Here is a 16,230-nt window from a genome sequence, read left to right as displayed (position 1 = left end):
GGAGCGTGGCGGGCGCCGATTGGGCCACGTCCCTGCTCTCCCCCGCCGCCGCCAACGCGCGCCTGCGGCCGGGGCGTGCGTGGGGCAGACGCGGAAATCTGAATGGGGCTCGCGGGCCGGTCGCTACGGGGGCCGGGGCGGGGCGAGCGCGCTGCGCGCGGCCGGCACTGACGCGGGCTCGGTGTGGCGGCTGGGGCGGCCCCGCTCCGCGTCCCCGGGGCTCCCCTCGCCATGAGGCCGGGCCCCGTGTCTCGCCCGGGCCGGGCGTCCCTGTGGCTGGCGCTCTGCGCTGCCCTGTTGATGCTGCCGCCCGCCCTGGGCGCTGGCGAGCGGCGGCGCCTGGCGTGCTCCACCTGCCGGGGCATCGTGGACAGGTTCAACCAGGTGGGCTGCGGGGCCGCGGGGGGGCGGCGGCGGCCGGGCCGTGGGGCAGGGGGGGCGGCAGGCGGGGTCTCGCCGGCAGCCCGAGGCGCGGTGGCAGCGGTGCAGGCCGTTCGGCGCCCGCCGCTCTGAGGGGCTGCCCGTCGGGCGCGGTGCGGGTCTGCGGCCCCCGGGGCTGCCCGGCGCTACGCCCCGCAGCTCGGAGCCCCGCGCCCGGACTCGGGGAGCGCTTCCGCCGGGTGCCCGGTCAGTGGCAGCAGCGCTTGGCCAGGCTGACGGGCGGCAGCGGCCCGCGCCCGGCTCCGGTAACGGCTGCAGCCGCTGGGCCGCGGAGCCGGTTGGGCTTTGCTGCCGGCGATGGCTCGGTGCCGGGGCTGGCTGTGCGGGCGGCGGCCCCCGGAGATTCCGCGTCCGCTGGCAGCGGCCCTGCGCCGTGGCAGTGCGGGCTGCGTCGGCAGCGAGGGGCGGCCTCGGCTTGTGGCCGGTGCTCTGACGTGCCTTGTGTGTGCGCTCGCTGCTGTAGGCTGCTGGTCCGCTTTACGTGCAGCGGGTGGCTTTTGTAAGGTGTGACTGTTTCATAGGTACTGACTGTGACTTGGGGAAGTTGTGTCGATCGTGGTGAATTACCCAGTTGTGCGTTGAAGTTACAACACTTCATTTGAAATTTGGGCGAAGTGCTGTCAAAACAGAAGTAGAGGTGCTGTTCAACTGATGAACAAAGTTCCTGAGAACTTAAAGAAGGGTGTAAAGTTTTGTTCATGTATGGTTCCCGACATAAGTGGAGACTGTAACAAGGCCTTGTTTATGCATTATGAAAATTCAGTCCTGTTATGCTATAACATATGCTTTCTCACTTCTCATGTTGTTACTAGCTGTTTCTTTCACTTAACAGTTTGATCAGTAGCATCAGAGCTTTACCAAAGTTTCTGCGTGGCACTTTTCACAACTTTTGTATAAACCTTTACTATTGCCCTTAATTTTTGAGAAACAAACTCTGCAACTTACGCTCTTTTCGTACTTTTCATTTGTAGGGATTAGCAGATACAGCTAAAAAGAACTTTGGTGGTGGAAACACTGCTTGGGAAGAGAAGACACTGTCGAAGTATGAGTCCAGGTGAGCTATCTCGGTGCATCTCATTCAGCTATGTTTTATGTCCACTGCATTACTTGAGTGTACTGGTGTTTCTCTGGACTTAAATATTGAATGTTGCAGCTAAAGTTTCACATGTCCAAGCCTTAAATTCTTATTGCTTAAAAGGTAACATTACATTATAACGTAAAGATTACAGTAAAGACTGAAGCCCCCTTATTACTGCCTTTATTTGCCTTGTTTGTGAAAGCAACAAAAGTAAGTACCAACATTGGTCGCAATAGGTTTTTTTCTGTTTACCTATTAAAACCCTAAAATTGGTATTTCAAATAATGGTCAAATAGTTAATCAATAGTCATAAAAGGTGTGGAGCATTGCAATAGTTGTTTTAGAATTAAAGCAGTATCTGCTCCCTAGAGTTGTCACTATTTCAGTGCCAAACAGAAAACTAGAAAAGATGCAGATTACAGTACTCTTGTATACATGTTTGATTACCGAGCAAAGTGATCTAATATCTTTCTTCCAAATTTCAAATTCACTTTTTAATATTAATTGGAGCATTGAGATGTAAGGGTGCGATTTCTAAACTTGGGTTAGTGAGCTTCATGGGCTTGTATCAAGTATTGACAATACGTGAAATGTATCGTTGAACTTAAGAGAAAAATGCTGCACTCAAAATTAGCCAGAAAGCTAAAAATCTGTCAGTCTACAATCTGCAGACATAATAAATGCAAGCAAGCCAAAGTGGTTCTTGTGGACATCCTTTTAATTTTTCTGCTTGAAGTGATGTTCATTAGTTCTTTATTCTGATACTTGCTTTGTTTTGGGATTAATTCAGAAAACACAGTAAACTGATAAAGTATCTAGGCTTCTGGAAGTCTAGCATCTCTGTCATGTCTTGAGTGGTGTCAAATGTTTAAGTTAAACTTATGGTTTGCATTCTCCACTTGCAGCGAAATTCGTCTTGTAGAGATCATAGAGAACCTGTGCGACAGTAGTAACTTTGAATGTAATAACATGGTAGAAGAGCATGAAGAACATATAGAGAAATGGTGGTTCAAACTGTAAGTATCAAATCTTTTTGTGGAGATCTTTGTGTGGGTAAGTTATCGAAGAGGATGAAGAATTAATGTTAAATCTTGTGCCTGAACAATAGCACTAGGGGTGATTCTGCATTGTCCTTCAGGAGTTGCCATTGAGTGCAGCTAGGTTCAGGCTGACTTCTAATAGCATGTGCTGCTGTATTGTGTACTTTTTTATTTTCAGTTCTGGAAGTGTTACACCAAAACATCCAGTCTTGCTTCTCCTATACTGTCTACTCAGTTACCACTGGGGTTTTGAGGCAAACTAGTACTGGAAAGTTTGAGGTTTACTTTTTTTGTTTTCCTTTGTCATAAAACTGCAAGGGATTCTCAGGTTCTTGTGGGTTTTTTGTTTGTTTGTTTGTTTTTCTGAAACATTATTTTGTTCTCTTGGCAATCAAATAAATAGTTGCTTCTAATAAGTCTAGAACTCAAAACTCTTGAGGATGGTAGTGTAGCAGCTGATTTTTTTCTAAGCTAGCCTGTGATTTCTGTTACAGCTAAGCCTTTCATGTACTGTTATAAAATATAATTAGTGAAAGGATGGCATTGTAGAATTTAGATCTCTTAAGATCTTTTTTTTTTCCAATTTCAAATCATGTTTCTTCTAAGTATTTTTTTTTTAACTACTTTAGACTGTCAGCATTCCCAATCAGCTGGAATTCAATAGGGTAAACAGCCATTATTATAACATTTCGTAACTGGATAGGGAATTTTGATAACTCACTTTGCTCTTAATGACTGCTTTATTGCTTTTTATATCCTTTTACCTAACTATACAGGATTGTATATACATTATTCTGCTCCCTTCAATTGGCATGTTAGACTAGCATAGAATAGAATACTTCGGTTGGAAGCGATCATTTAGTCCAACTGCCTGATCATTTTAGGGCTGACCAAAAGTTAAAGCATGTTGTTAAGGGCATTGTCCAAGTGCCTTTTAAACACTGACAGGCTTGGGACATCGACCATGCCTAGGGAGGCTGTTCCACTGTCTGACCAGCCTCTCAGTAAAGAAATGCTTCCTAATGTCCAGTCTGAACCTCCCTTGGTACAGCTTTGAACCGTTCCCATGTGTCCTATCACTGGATACCAGGGAGAAGGGATCAGGACCTGCTTCTCCACTCTTCGGGAAGCTGCAAAGGGGAATGAGGTCGCCCCTCAGCCTCCTTTTCCAAACTAGACAAGCCCAAAGTCCTTAGCTGCTCTTCATAGGACATGCCTTCCAGAAAGGTGAGCTGTGCAACCCAGAGTCTTAAATTTGCAGAATGAGAAAGAAATGAGTCTTAAAGTAGAGAATTTAACAAAGTAGACTTCTTAAAATAAACAAACCCATTCATAAAATGCATTGGTTTTTTTGATAGTTTCTGTATTTAATAGATCTTTTGAGTGCAGTTGATTAACTTTGCCTTCTGTCCTTTAACCTGTGATACCTGAATGTCATTCTGTTTCTGTGGTAGTTTCCAAAGACATTTTCTTTGTCTGTGAATACCTTTTGATGCCTTTTCGCAAGGTGTTACGTTACATGTGGTACTCAGTAAATTTACTTTTCAAGGCCTAAGCTTTGGAGTCAATATAGTCAGATGTAATAGTTTGGAAAGAGAAGCTGTACGTGCCTCGGGAATTGCTGAAGGCTTCTGTTGGGCTACAGAGTATCTAAGCCTTTGACTTCAGCATCAGTGTGATACTGAGATCTGTCCATTGTTGTTTAGAACTGTAGTAGTCCTCATGCTTGCTTGCAAAATAATATCTAGCGAATTCATTGTTAATTGGGTGTGTGTGTGCTAGTGCTAGAGTAGCACATAACTAACTTCTTAATGTTAAAAAATAGCCTTCTAAAATAATACTTGAGTTATGCTAAAAAAAGAGGAGAATTAACAGGCAGCTGTCATCAGTTTGACAGTAATTTGAGCAAACATTAATATGGTTCCTGGGTTATCTTCTGCACAGTTGAGACAAAGATGCAGCAGTTATCTTTAAGAGGAAGGAGTAAACAAGACTGTAAACTATATATATAACCTTCCCTAAAAATTGGGTGTTAAAATACAAAAAGGTGTTGTGTACCTATCAAGATGAATTGATTTTATTGGTTGCTCTTATTTCACATCTTTCCTAAACATAATCTATAAAATTTGAGTAGAGTATGTTAATCATATTGTAGTAGTTTAAAAGGTAAATTCATCCCATATTGGAGGACGACTTCTAGAAAATGGTTCCTGAAATAAGATCATCTTCAGAATAGAAAATAGAGAGATAGAAAAGATAGGCTTGTAATTTGTCATGTGTAATAGACTAATCTACTGGATTGTGTAGGTTCAGTTGCACTGGTTGGCTTTTAGAGAATCTTTGTTCTTTTTATTGATAAATTAATGTCTTTCATATACAGAAAGAAGAAGTATCCTGATTTGTTTAAGTGGTTTTGCATAGAAACAATAGAAGTTTGCTGTCCTGCTGGAACTTATGGACCAGATTGCCTCGGTAATTTTTCTTTTGAAAAATACAGTAGCAGATAACGTTCTTTTTGCCTGTTTCAGTCTTTCATAACATGGACAAATACATGAAGTATTGGTGTTTTGCATGAGATACCAGGTACTGTGTAGTATGTACCTGCCTGCTGCCTGATAGTTAGGTAGCTGCCTTGCGAGCATCCTGCCTGGAGAGTAGTTTTCTGGGCATGAAATACTCTACAAAGTTATCAAGGGTTACTTTCATGTGCAGAATCCGTCTGATCTGATGCTCACATCCACATCTGACCCATGCTTGGAGCCTCTCTGTGACATCAAGTTTATTGTTTAGGTGGCCTTTCAGAAGCTATTTAGACAACAGTCCTTGACCAGTTTCAAGAGTAAAATGGCCAAAATGCTGTTGGGGATTAAATGAAGAAATTCACAGCTGAGGATTAGTTAAGAAAGCAATGGGAAAAATTGGATAAAAGCAGGTGGGAGGCAATTAGGTGAAACTAAGGTCTTTGATGCAAAATAGTAAAGGAGGTATTTTGACCCCTGAAGTCTGTACAATTTATAAATCTCTAAACCCGTGCACCTTATTAGAGATTGGCTTTGGCCTCTTATATTGTTAAAAATTAAGTGCCAATTCCTGGTATTAATCTAAATGATTGCTAGTAGTTTTTTCCAACTGTAGTGTGAACACCCTCAGTAATCCAGAATAAATAAAGATACCAACTTTAGCCAGGAAGCTAGGAAAATAGATAAAATTCTAAGCTATGGTGTTTACACAAAATTAAATTTATAGCTAAACTTCCCTGGAGATTGTTTTGAGTTACTCTTATACTTGAATGCATTACTGAGCATTCCTTGTGGCAAACCCTTCAGTTGCTCTCAAAGGAAAAAAGATGTTGGAAATTACATCCTGGTTTTGTGTGACTGCTTGTTTGGTTTTGTTTTGTTTACATTTTACTGCCTCTGAAGAGGGAGGAACTTCAGGTGCTTGTGGCTGAGAATAGGAAGTAATTTCCTTTAACATCTGATTTTAAAGTATTTTTGATGCTTTTTAGCTTGTCGTGGTGGATCAGAAAGACCTTGCCATGGAAATGGCCACTGTGATGGTGATGGTACCAGAGGTGGAGATGGCTCATGTAGCTGTAACAAGGAGTACACTGGAGACTTTTGTTTGGACTGTTCTAATGGTTACTTCAGTTCCTTGAGAAACGAGACGCATTCTGTTTGTACAGGTAACAGTTTTTGACAGGTGCTTAGATCTTTGCCTTCCTTCTTTATTTTTTGTAAACACAACTAGAAACAATTGAAACTGACAAATGTGAAAACAAAAAATAGTTACAGTTTTGTTACTCAGCTTTAACCAGAAATGACATGTCAGTTTGGTGAAATTCTAAGGTTTTGCTAAGTCATCTGTCCAGACTGCCTTCACGCACACCACTCTACCCCCCACACCCCAATACCCCCCTCCTTTAAACTGAGAAGCAGAATTTGTCTATGTCATGAGGGAGGGAGAGCAAGCTTTGTCCCCGCCCGTAGCCCCCAAGTATTATACAAAAATAATGAGCTAGAATCGCTGCATAGGGGACTACTTTGAAAGCTAGCTTTTCCTCATGTCTTAGATAAGCTTAACTGGGTGGAGTAAATGGGCATGGAAACAGCTGAATTGTACTATGGACTATGTAGATTTTTTGAAACGAGTCCGGTTCTAGGAGAAAACTTTTTAAGTTAGGCAGATTTGCTTCTGGTTTTAGATCTTGAATGAGATTCTGCAGCAACTAAATCCATGGGGTCTGATAAGATTGTTTTTCAACACAATCTGTGTTGGCTTTTTGGCTGTATGATTCTGTATGATTTATTTTATATTACAATCTATAACATGCATATATTATATTTGTGTGTTACTTATGCATGTAATTTTTATATAGATATGTATATATAAATATGCATATGCAACTGGATTTCTAGTATGTTTCCTTCTGAAATTCTTCAGATTAGTATTATTTCACACATTGCGCTTGTGGTTAGTGGCAGATGAAGTAGCCTGAGGATTTGCTAGGTGGGAGTGTGGAGTCTTGTGTAGTTCTAGTCGCTAGAGTTTCATGGCACTGTTTTAAGTGGTGCAGATGACTGTAATTGCCAGGTTTGGCTTTCTGGCTTTTTTTTGGGGGGTGGGTGAGTTGGGATTGTTTTGGTTTTTTTGGTTTCTTTTAGGATAGAGTTGCTTTTTTGTAAATGATACCTCCATCACGTCAAGATTTAATCTTGTTAGTGGGAAGGGTCAAGCTGCTAAAATAAGATAGCTTCCAGAAGATACTAAATAGGGTTTTCTTTGAGAATTTGTGTGCCCAAACTTGCCTTGGAATCTCTCAGCAAAACTCAGATTGTAGTTTTCTCTTACCTCAGCCTGCCACACTGCCTGTAAAACTTGTACTGGTTCAAGTAACAAGGACTGCCAGGACTGTAAAGAAGGCTGGATTAAAAATGAAGAAGCAGCTTGTGTGGGTGAGTAATGTTTGGTAGACTTCAAACAGGTTTTGTAGCAATGTTATCTAGTGAGACTAGATGACCTCACATTGACTTTTACTGTATTTTATGGAAGCGTTCTGTCAGTTTAGATTCTTATAGATCATAGTCTCTCTTTTCCTAACTTGTTTCATGTTGCAGGAAAGCAGTATTTCATCCCCACTGATTGCCTGGTGAATACAGTTGTCTTTATCAAACTGTTCACTGTGTTTCTTTTTAATTTAGTGGAGTACAGATAGCAGCAAATAGGTGGTTCCTTTTAAAACACATTTTTTGTGTTGATTTGAATGCTAAACAGTGCTCTGCTCTTGATTTTTAACTACTTTATCAACTACTGGAGGATTTCTCTCAGCTTATCTACATATTTTGTAGTAATTGCACAATTATCTTCAGATTACTCTATGTTTATAAATGCTCGGCCCTGAAAGAGTTCAAATATTTCACTAAAAGTCGGGCCCACTAACTCTTCCTATAACTGGAGGGAAATGCCAGGAGACATTAAACTCAGTACTTCCATTATTTTCTTACCTGTTTCTAACTTAGCATTTCTCTTGGTTTATGAGGTATATGTGAAACACGTAAGGAAAAACCCATTAATAAAAATAGTCCCAATGCAGGAATGCACTACGGGAAGAGTAACACATTCTGTCTGACTGGTTGAATGGGACCCATTAAAGACCCTTAACATGATGTCTGGGAACAGTATCTTAGAAGTTATGTGAACACTGCTTCTTAAAAGTGCTAATGAGAACTAGGACTTGAATTGCAGCTCCTGTGGTACTTGCTTAGGCAGCTGCTGAACACTTCTAAGAGCATTTTTAAGATGATCTAGTATTGTCTTCTATGCAGCGGGTTTTTTCCAAATCATTGCAATTGACAAAGTATAAATTGGTTCAGTAATTAGTACGGATTATGTCTGCAGCAGCATGATGAAATAGATAGCAAGGAGACTGAAATAGCCTTTCTCTGTCTGACTTTTAGTTTTGAATACTGTTGTGCCTTTTCCTTGAAATGACAAGACTGGCATATTTTAACTTCCCAGGTAAAACTGGTTTTCAGCTTGACTGGTCCTAACCGTAACCTGGTGTTCTCTCCAATTTGCTTTGTGTTGAAAAGTAAACAGTGTATGTGTATACATTTGTGTAACTTTTTTAATATTTAAAAAAGATCCATAGTTTGGTAATACAGGAGTAGAGAAATCAACAGTATTCCATAAGAGGAGTCTGTCTGCTTGTTTGTTATGCTATTTGTATAAAAAGCATAAATGCATGCAAAACACTGACTTGAAAATGACAAGGATGGGCAGGTATTCTGGAAGTTTTATTTAATTTGAACTCTTGAGTTTCTGGTATGTCTGTTACTGTCATCACAAAATACCTTCTGAGAATCAGTTTTGATTTGTTAACGTAAGTTTAAGCTGAACAAAATGGTGTATGTTACCATGTTACTCATGTGTCTGACGTGTTGCATATCTGATTCTGAATTCACTGTAACAATTACTCTCATTGCAGTCAGTTGAAGTTTATAGCTTCTGGGGACCAGTTCTTAAGAGATCTCAGAGCAAAGTTCTGAAGTATTAATCTGGCTATTTAATCGTGACTACTATTTTAAGTAACATCACTTTTTATCTTTCAGATTTAGATGAGTGTGCTACTTCTCCTTGCAAAGATCACCAGTACTGTTTGAACACAGATGGATCTTTCTCATGCAAAGGTTTCTTTTTAATCTGCTATTGCACTTTATCATCTAGAATCCTAATGTAATGCTAGAAAGGGCATGATACCAGACTTTTAGTATAGTGTGGCCCAGTCCTGACTGGGCATGGGGAGGATGAGGCTTTGGACCTATTTTATGAGGAAAGCAAGAGATTTCTGGTTATTTCTACTCTGCTCTTGTGACACCCCACCTGGAGCACTGTGCTCAGCTCTGGGACCCCCCCAGAATAACGAAGACATGGACTTGCTTCTATGGGACTGGAGGAGGACCACAAAGATGATTGGGGGCTGAAACATCTCTCCTACAAGGACAGGCTGAGAGAGCTGAGGTTGTTTAGCCTAGAGAAGAGAAGGCTTCAGGGACTATAGCAGCCTTCCAGTACCTAAAGGGGGCCTACAGGAGAGGTGGGGAGGGACTCTTTGTTGGAGTGTGTAGTGACAGTAGGACAAGGGATAACTGTTTTAAGCTGAAAGAAGGTAGATTTAGATTAGATATTAGGAAGAAATTCTTTACTGTCGGGTGATACAGACATACTTTACAGGTGAGACACTGGAGCAGGTTGCCCAGAGAAGCTGTGGCTGCCCCATCCCTGGAAGTGTTCAGCCCAGGTTGGATGGGGCTTTGAGCAACCTGGTCTAGTGGAAGGTGTCCCTGCCCATGGCAGGGCGGTTAAAACTAGGCAGTCTTTGTCCTTTCCCACCTAAACCATTCTGTGATTCCTTGTGTGGCTAAGATGACTGACTTTAAGGGTGGTACTTTAAGCAGCAGATACAAGAATTTTTATACTTAGATTTTTTTTATCTTTAGCGTGTGATGCCAGCTGTGTAGGTTGCACCGGGGAAGGTTCTGACAAGTGTAAGACCTGCGCATCTGGATACATGAAGGAAGATGAAAAGTGTACAGGTTGGTGGATTTGGCAGTACATGGTAGAACACCAGTTGGCTCACTTTTGGTTAGCCACGCTTGGGAGCTGTTAAGTACATGCATGTTTGTCTGCTCCAGTTTTCAAGCCTATCAAAATGAACCCAGTCATTTTGGTATTAGCAGCAATGACTTGCTTTATAACTTCCTTTATATTATTGAGCTAACAGGCATGACAGGGCTTAAAGGTGAAACATTCCTACAAAAGGAACAAAGTATTTTATAGCAGATTCAGGAAACAAATACACGAGTCTCTTGTCTGTTATCTACTACTTCATTAGAAGTGTGCATCTGTATTTATTTTGTAACAGAAAGGCAGGAGCATAATGTAGCTTCTGTTGCCTTCCTGTTAATTCATTAATGTCCGTTCAAACGATACAAATTCATAATGAATTTTTATGTGAAGTGATAGTAAAAAGAGTGAAATTAGAGTTTCTTTCTGGGGAAGATCAGAAGGTACGCACAATCTGAAGTAGCTGTTAACTCTGATGTAGTATTTATAGACTCCCTTCCCTTTACTTGTACTTTGATGGCATCAATAGAAAATGGCTGTGGGAACTCTTCAGTAGGTTAAGACAAGTGCCGTTGCTTAATTCATTTCTCCACATAGGGGCCTGCAAAACATAAAAAACCAGTAGTATCTGAATAAATTTGAAGCACAGTCTAAATCATGAAGAACCATAACAGATGATTTTAACAAAAGTTAAATCTGTTGAAGCAGTGTTCTGCTCCTCGGTGTTTGTTATATTTGAATAGAATTTTGTTTATATGACTGAATACAAGTAAGTTTTATAACAAGATAACAGCAGTGGACTCTTTCTTTCCCTGTCCTGTCTCTAGATATAGATGAATGTAGCCTTCCTGAAAAGGTCTGTGTGAAAGAGAATCAGGACTGTGTTAATACTTCAGGTAGTTACAAGTGTGTATGTTCAGAAGGGTTTGAAGATAAGGACGGAACGTGTGTTCAAACTGTAAAAACAGGCAAGTGGCTTTTCAATGACAGATTTTTGAAAAACAGTCTGTATTGACAACTTGGAGCTGTATTTCTGTCAAAGGGTCTAGTTGCCTGTAAACTCTCCTGTATAATTTCTCATCTTTCTACAGCTGTGGTCTATGTCAAGTAGTTTGTGGTGTAGGCCACATTCTGACATGCATGCTTTCTTGCTTAAAGATAGTGGAATCTTTAAATGTCTGTCTTGTTCATGTGTTGGTATTTTTTTACTTAGGGTTGTGTTTGCAAGTCACTGAAGTGTCTAGCTTCATTACATGAAGTGAACTAGCAGATTACTGCTATAACAAAAAGGACGTCTTCCTCCTCCCCACCTTTTTTTCCTTTATTGTTAATTGTAATGGCTCAAGAGTTTATCTGATTGCATGCCAGCTGCTTCAACTCACTGAAATCTCAGAAGATTAAGCAGAACTTTTTGCTGGATGAATGAGCTGAATTTATTTGTTTTGTGATCCCGTAAGTGGCAGAGCTGGTGTGAAGGTGAATATGGAGAAGACATCGATCTTTCAGTAGTAGGGATCCATTTTGCTTGACTTAATCTGTATCTTCAGTCAAGAAATTCATGTGTAATTTGCTCTAGGATGTATGACACATTATGGGCAGAGTTATGTGCATTAGTGTTTCATTACTCTTGTCAAGGCTTTTTTTTTATAATTCCAAAGTGGAAGACAGGATTATTTTGCAGTAAAGGTTGTAGGAGAATACATGAGAGATGCTCAATTTCATACCTTTTATTTTCTTTCTACTACTTAGTTTGTTTGGGTTTTTCTGTGTCTCCCCCAAGACTGCTTTTTCCATCTTGTACTAATAAGTTGTAAAGATCTGTGTAGCGTTGCTACTCAAGGCCATTCAGTTCAGACCTTACACTTTCAGTACTCATTAGTAGTTCTTTAAAATCAGTTCCATGCTTTTCCTGTGCAGGTGCTCACGCAGTTACTATGATTTTTTTAAATGTGGCCTGACATTTTATGATAATAACAGCAAAATGAGAAGTTGACAGATTGGCTTGGCTTTTTCCTTAGGTTAATGCTTTTGCTGATATAATAAAATTGCTCAGCTTTTTTAAAGGCACTTTTAACATCTGAACTAAGTAGTTTGCACTATAGAAAACAATTCTGAGTAATACTTGCTTTTTGTTTTTAAATACCAGAATTTCTTTTGATAGGTCATATGAAAAGGAGGAAGGTCACTGTGAATAGCTGAAAACAAAAGCTTAGAATAGAAACAGCTATGCTGCTTTTTTCTTCCACTAACAATGTCGTACCAGTTTATTTGAAATGTTTTGTTTGCATCTGGAAAAAAAGAAAAAAAAAAACCACACAAAACCAATAAGCTTATAGACTAGGAGAATGATTTCATTGCTTCTGTAGTCTTGATAAATATGTTGATTTGGGTTTCTGTTTAAAAATTTCCTAATGTCAAAAAGTTATGTTGTATAATTAATAATACATTTGTGTTTTAATTATGATACTTAATTTCACAGGAGAGGAAGTACAGAGTGGAATAACTGAGCCATCACCTACTGGACATGATGACTTATGATCTGCATTCAGAATGAAAAGACATTCCTATCTAAAGTTCTAAATTATTGGACTAAGCCTCTGCTAGCTGACGTACTGTGGAAATGGTATTAAATATGCAGGTTGCCATTAAGATTTTGTTTTTTAAATGGTGATAAACTGCTCTTTAAGCTGCATTTCTTTATTCTCAAATGGCACTTTTTATATAATTCTTCAAGAACAATACTCTAGATGGGTTGGTACAAAATTTGAATTAACATAACACTGTACCCAGCAATTGCAAACAAATTGCAGGCCTCTCCTTCTAGTGCCTACTGAAAACTATCATCAGTTGGAAGGACTTGGTTGCACTTCATAAATCAAGAAAAATTTAGACTCAAGTTTGTTGTTTCTTGACGTGAGAAATATTTCTTTAACTGAAATACAGCTTTCAGAAACTGTCAAAGGGAATCTCTTTGGGGGGGAGGCACTGCTCCCTTAAATGAAATAGAATGCCTAATACTGCATTCAATAAAAGTTTATTTTGTTGGAATGTGCCTTAAAATTTTTTAAGGTGTTAGTACCTTGCTGTGTTGTGATGTCTGTTTTTCATTTAGGCAGTGGAAAAAAAAAAAAAAAAAAAGAAAAGAAAAAAGAACCTTGTAAGCACTGTATCTCAATGTAGCACTGAATTCCAGCACTCAGTTGTACTGGAATGTATATGGGGAGGGGAAAATAAAAAAGAAGAAAGAAAAACACAACAAACACACACTTTCCTCTGAAGAAAGAATTATGTCAAACTTGTCTTCCTACCTTTGGAAACTTAAGTCTTTCTTGCAGATACTTGCATAAAGTACATGAATTATTTTATACAGTGATGAAAAGTAGGTTTGGCTAACACCTGTACTCAGTAGCTCCCAGATGTTAGGCGAGTACGCTAGGACTGAGGGATACACGACTAACTACAGTCTGCTGCTGCATGTAATAGCTTCCTGTCTTTTTCAGAGCAAGCATACTATGATCAGTTTATTTTATCTCTTTTGCCATTTTGGAGGCAAAGATAATAAGCACAGCATAGACACAACTTCCTACATGTGGTCCCTAAGCTTAAAAGGCAGATAAAGAGCTAAAACTCTTATATTTTGCAGGCCCATCACAGCTGTAAATAAGCGAAGGACCCCCAGGTACAGTACTTAGAAGTCTGACGGAAGTGAGTGAGGTTTGGAATACGTTGCAGTGCTGAATACAGGGAACAGAAGGTGGAATTGCAGAATACAGCTAAGAGCAGCGTATTTTGGGCTTGGCTATGAAGAAATTAGAAACAGTATCCTGAGGTAAGGGGAAGTTTAAAAAAAAAAAAAAAAAGGTATGAACAGGATTGACCTGTTGGGCAGTGCAGGCCAAACACTTGTATACTACTGAAGACTTCTTTGTTCAGACTAAGTCACGGGTCAGTTTAGGGACAGCAATAGATACTTACGTGAAAGGATTCTATTGGATTCTTATGTTAAAACCGTCTAAGCTGATCTTGTGTGCTGTAGTTTAAATACCCAGAATTACTGAAGCATCTGTAACAATTTTCTTTATTTTCCTTCAGCTATTACATCTCATTGTTTCTTAATTTGCCAGTCTGTGAATGAAAACTTCATTGCTTTCTCAGCTGTAATTGCCAGAGATGGGACTATGTGCCATGTATCTTGCAAGTTGTAGGGTAGGTGTTTTATTTAGTAACTGCTAAATTAAAAGGAGGAAAAAGTAGGCAGTTTGGGGAGCACAGGGAATACAGCTGGAGGATCTTCAGGGGTTTTTTAGTACTTGTGTAGCCAGTTAGTAACAATAGGCTTTAAGGATCTTACAGGAGGGTAGTTTGTCGTCGTTGCTCAGTCACTGACACTTAACTCCCTGGTGTTCCACATAATGGACAAAATGGTCCTTGTCAATAGTAATATGAAATGTCAGTTCTGCTTAAGAACTACCGTCAGCTCATGATCAGCGGAATTGTCTCTCAAGTACAAACTCTTCTATTAATGTTACAGACTTGAAATAATGTTTCCTCATATGAAGAAAAACTTGGTATTCTAAGCTCCCTTCAAGTTAGTTGGGAGTCAGGGGGATACCTGGTGAAGTTCTTAACTACACTGTGGAAGCATTTACTTTGCAGTTCCTCCCCACCCAAAGCTGTAGACAAAAAGCCCTAACTGAATCTGTTCTAGTTAAGCTCAACTCTGGGATGAAGTAATGAAAACAAAAACTTCAAGAATTTGTTTTTTCTTTGGTGAGAGAGAGGAGAAACTCTTCCTAGTCTAACCTGCAAAAGCAATGAGAATAGTCTGCTGTAATTAAACTGTTGTTCAGTTCCAGAGAATAATGTTTTCAGCTTTTCATTACAACACTAGAACCATTGTAGTGTTGTTTCCTAGGAAACATATGGATGTGGTACCTGGGTATTAGTAGTCACTAATATATTTTTCATCAATTCCTGCCCCCCAGTTGTTAGTACCTATTGCTCTGCGTTGAATCATTTTGAATAAACTTGCTAAGTCAGGGGCCCAGAAGGGTAAATTCAAATATTTAGAGCTTTCTCTGAAGGAATATTGACCAAGTTGCGTACTTGATAAATACATGACACTATGCTACTGCTTTATGCGTCTCAGTGCTGAGTTTCTAAAGAGTTAGTCCTCTCTCCTCTGGTTTTATTCTGTATCCTCATTTTACTGCTTCAGACTGTGAATACTAAGGTTGGAAATAAAAATTTTGACTTGATTTATTCCTCCCCACCACCAACCCCCAACCTTAAATTGGACTCTTGGCTGTTTTGGGTTTTGCCCCTCATAATCAGTGAGGGGGATGGGGGAGCAGGATTTAAACTGATTAGCAGAAACAGAGTGCATGCCAAGTACTTTGGGTTAACTAAACCAGTCCAGGGTAGGAACGCTTTCTACTGCATGTGTCAACAGCCTAGTGCTAAAAAAAAGCGAACTGTTCCCATTAAATTTTTCATTACCTTGTAGGGAGATCTCATTTTGTAGTATAAGACTTTGTACTTAGGGTTGCCTGGAATTACAGGTCTCATGTCCAATTATATGAATAGGTTAGTAAATACCTCAAGTGATATGAGAGATCCCACAAACAAGATTTATGCCTAAGTGAAGTATTGGTTAGGTACTTTGTCATAAATACCAAGGTAAACCTTGAACTTCCAGATTCACGCCTATTATTTTGTAAACTTCATACTGTGAGTGTCAACTAAAAACGGCATCCCTTTTGCTAGTTTGCCTTGCTACTTTTTTGGGGTTTCTTAACCTTAGACTAAGCGCTTTTTGCAATGGGAAATACACTGTTTGGTACTCTCTAGCCACTTTAAGGGATAAGGTTATAGCTGTACTCCACAGAAGGTCCAGGAACAAGCAAACCTACAGACCTGCTTGTTTCAATTAAAGCTCTAAAGAGTGCCAGGAAAGCACTCTCAAGTATGCCACATGTATACCAAAATCCGCCTGCGGTGTCTAAACTTAGGAATCAAAGTGTGTGCTGAAATGTTTTTCATGTG

The 16,230-nt window shown here is 40.1% G+C and overlaps 1 protein-coding gene across 1 annotated transcript; it reads left to right on the top strand.

Annotated features, from left to right (window-relative positions):
- The first annotated feature begins 97 nt into the window (after window positions 1-97).
- On the top strand, window positions 98-13,233 carry CRELD2 (cysteine rich with EGF like domains 2). Its single transcript, XM_080391460.1, has 10 exons — window positions 98-384; window positions 1,413-1,495; window positions 2,425-2,535; window positions 4,940-5,031; window positions 6,068-6,244; window positions 7,416-7,514; window positions 9,171-9,248; window positions 10,059-10,154; window positions 11,013-11,153; window positions 12,665-13,233. The coding sequence occupies exons 1-10, from the start codon at window positions 232-234 to the stop codon at window positions 12,721-12,723; spliced, it is 1,089 nt and encodes a 362-aa protein (XP_080247586.1). The 5' UTR covers window positions 98-231; the 3' UTR covers window positions 12,724-13,233.
- The last annotated feature ends 2,997 nt before the right edge of the window (window positions 13,234-16,230 follow it).

The sequence above is a fragment of the Falco punctatus genome (genome assembly GCF_963210335.1).
Source record: "Falco punctatus genome assembly, chromosome: 6".
Taxonomy (NCBI): Eukaryota; Metazoa; Chordata; class Aves; order Falconiformes; family Falconidae; genus Falco; species Falco punctatus.
The sequence above is the reverse complement of the archived record's forward strand: the minus strand, read 5'-3'. Positions and strand labels throughout refer to the sequence as shown.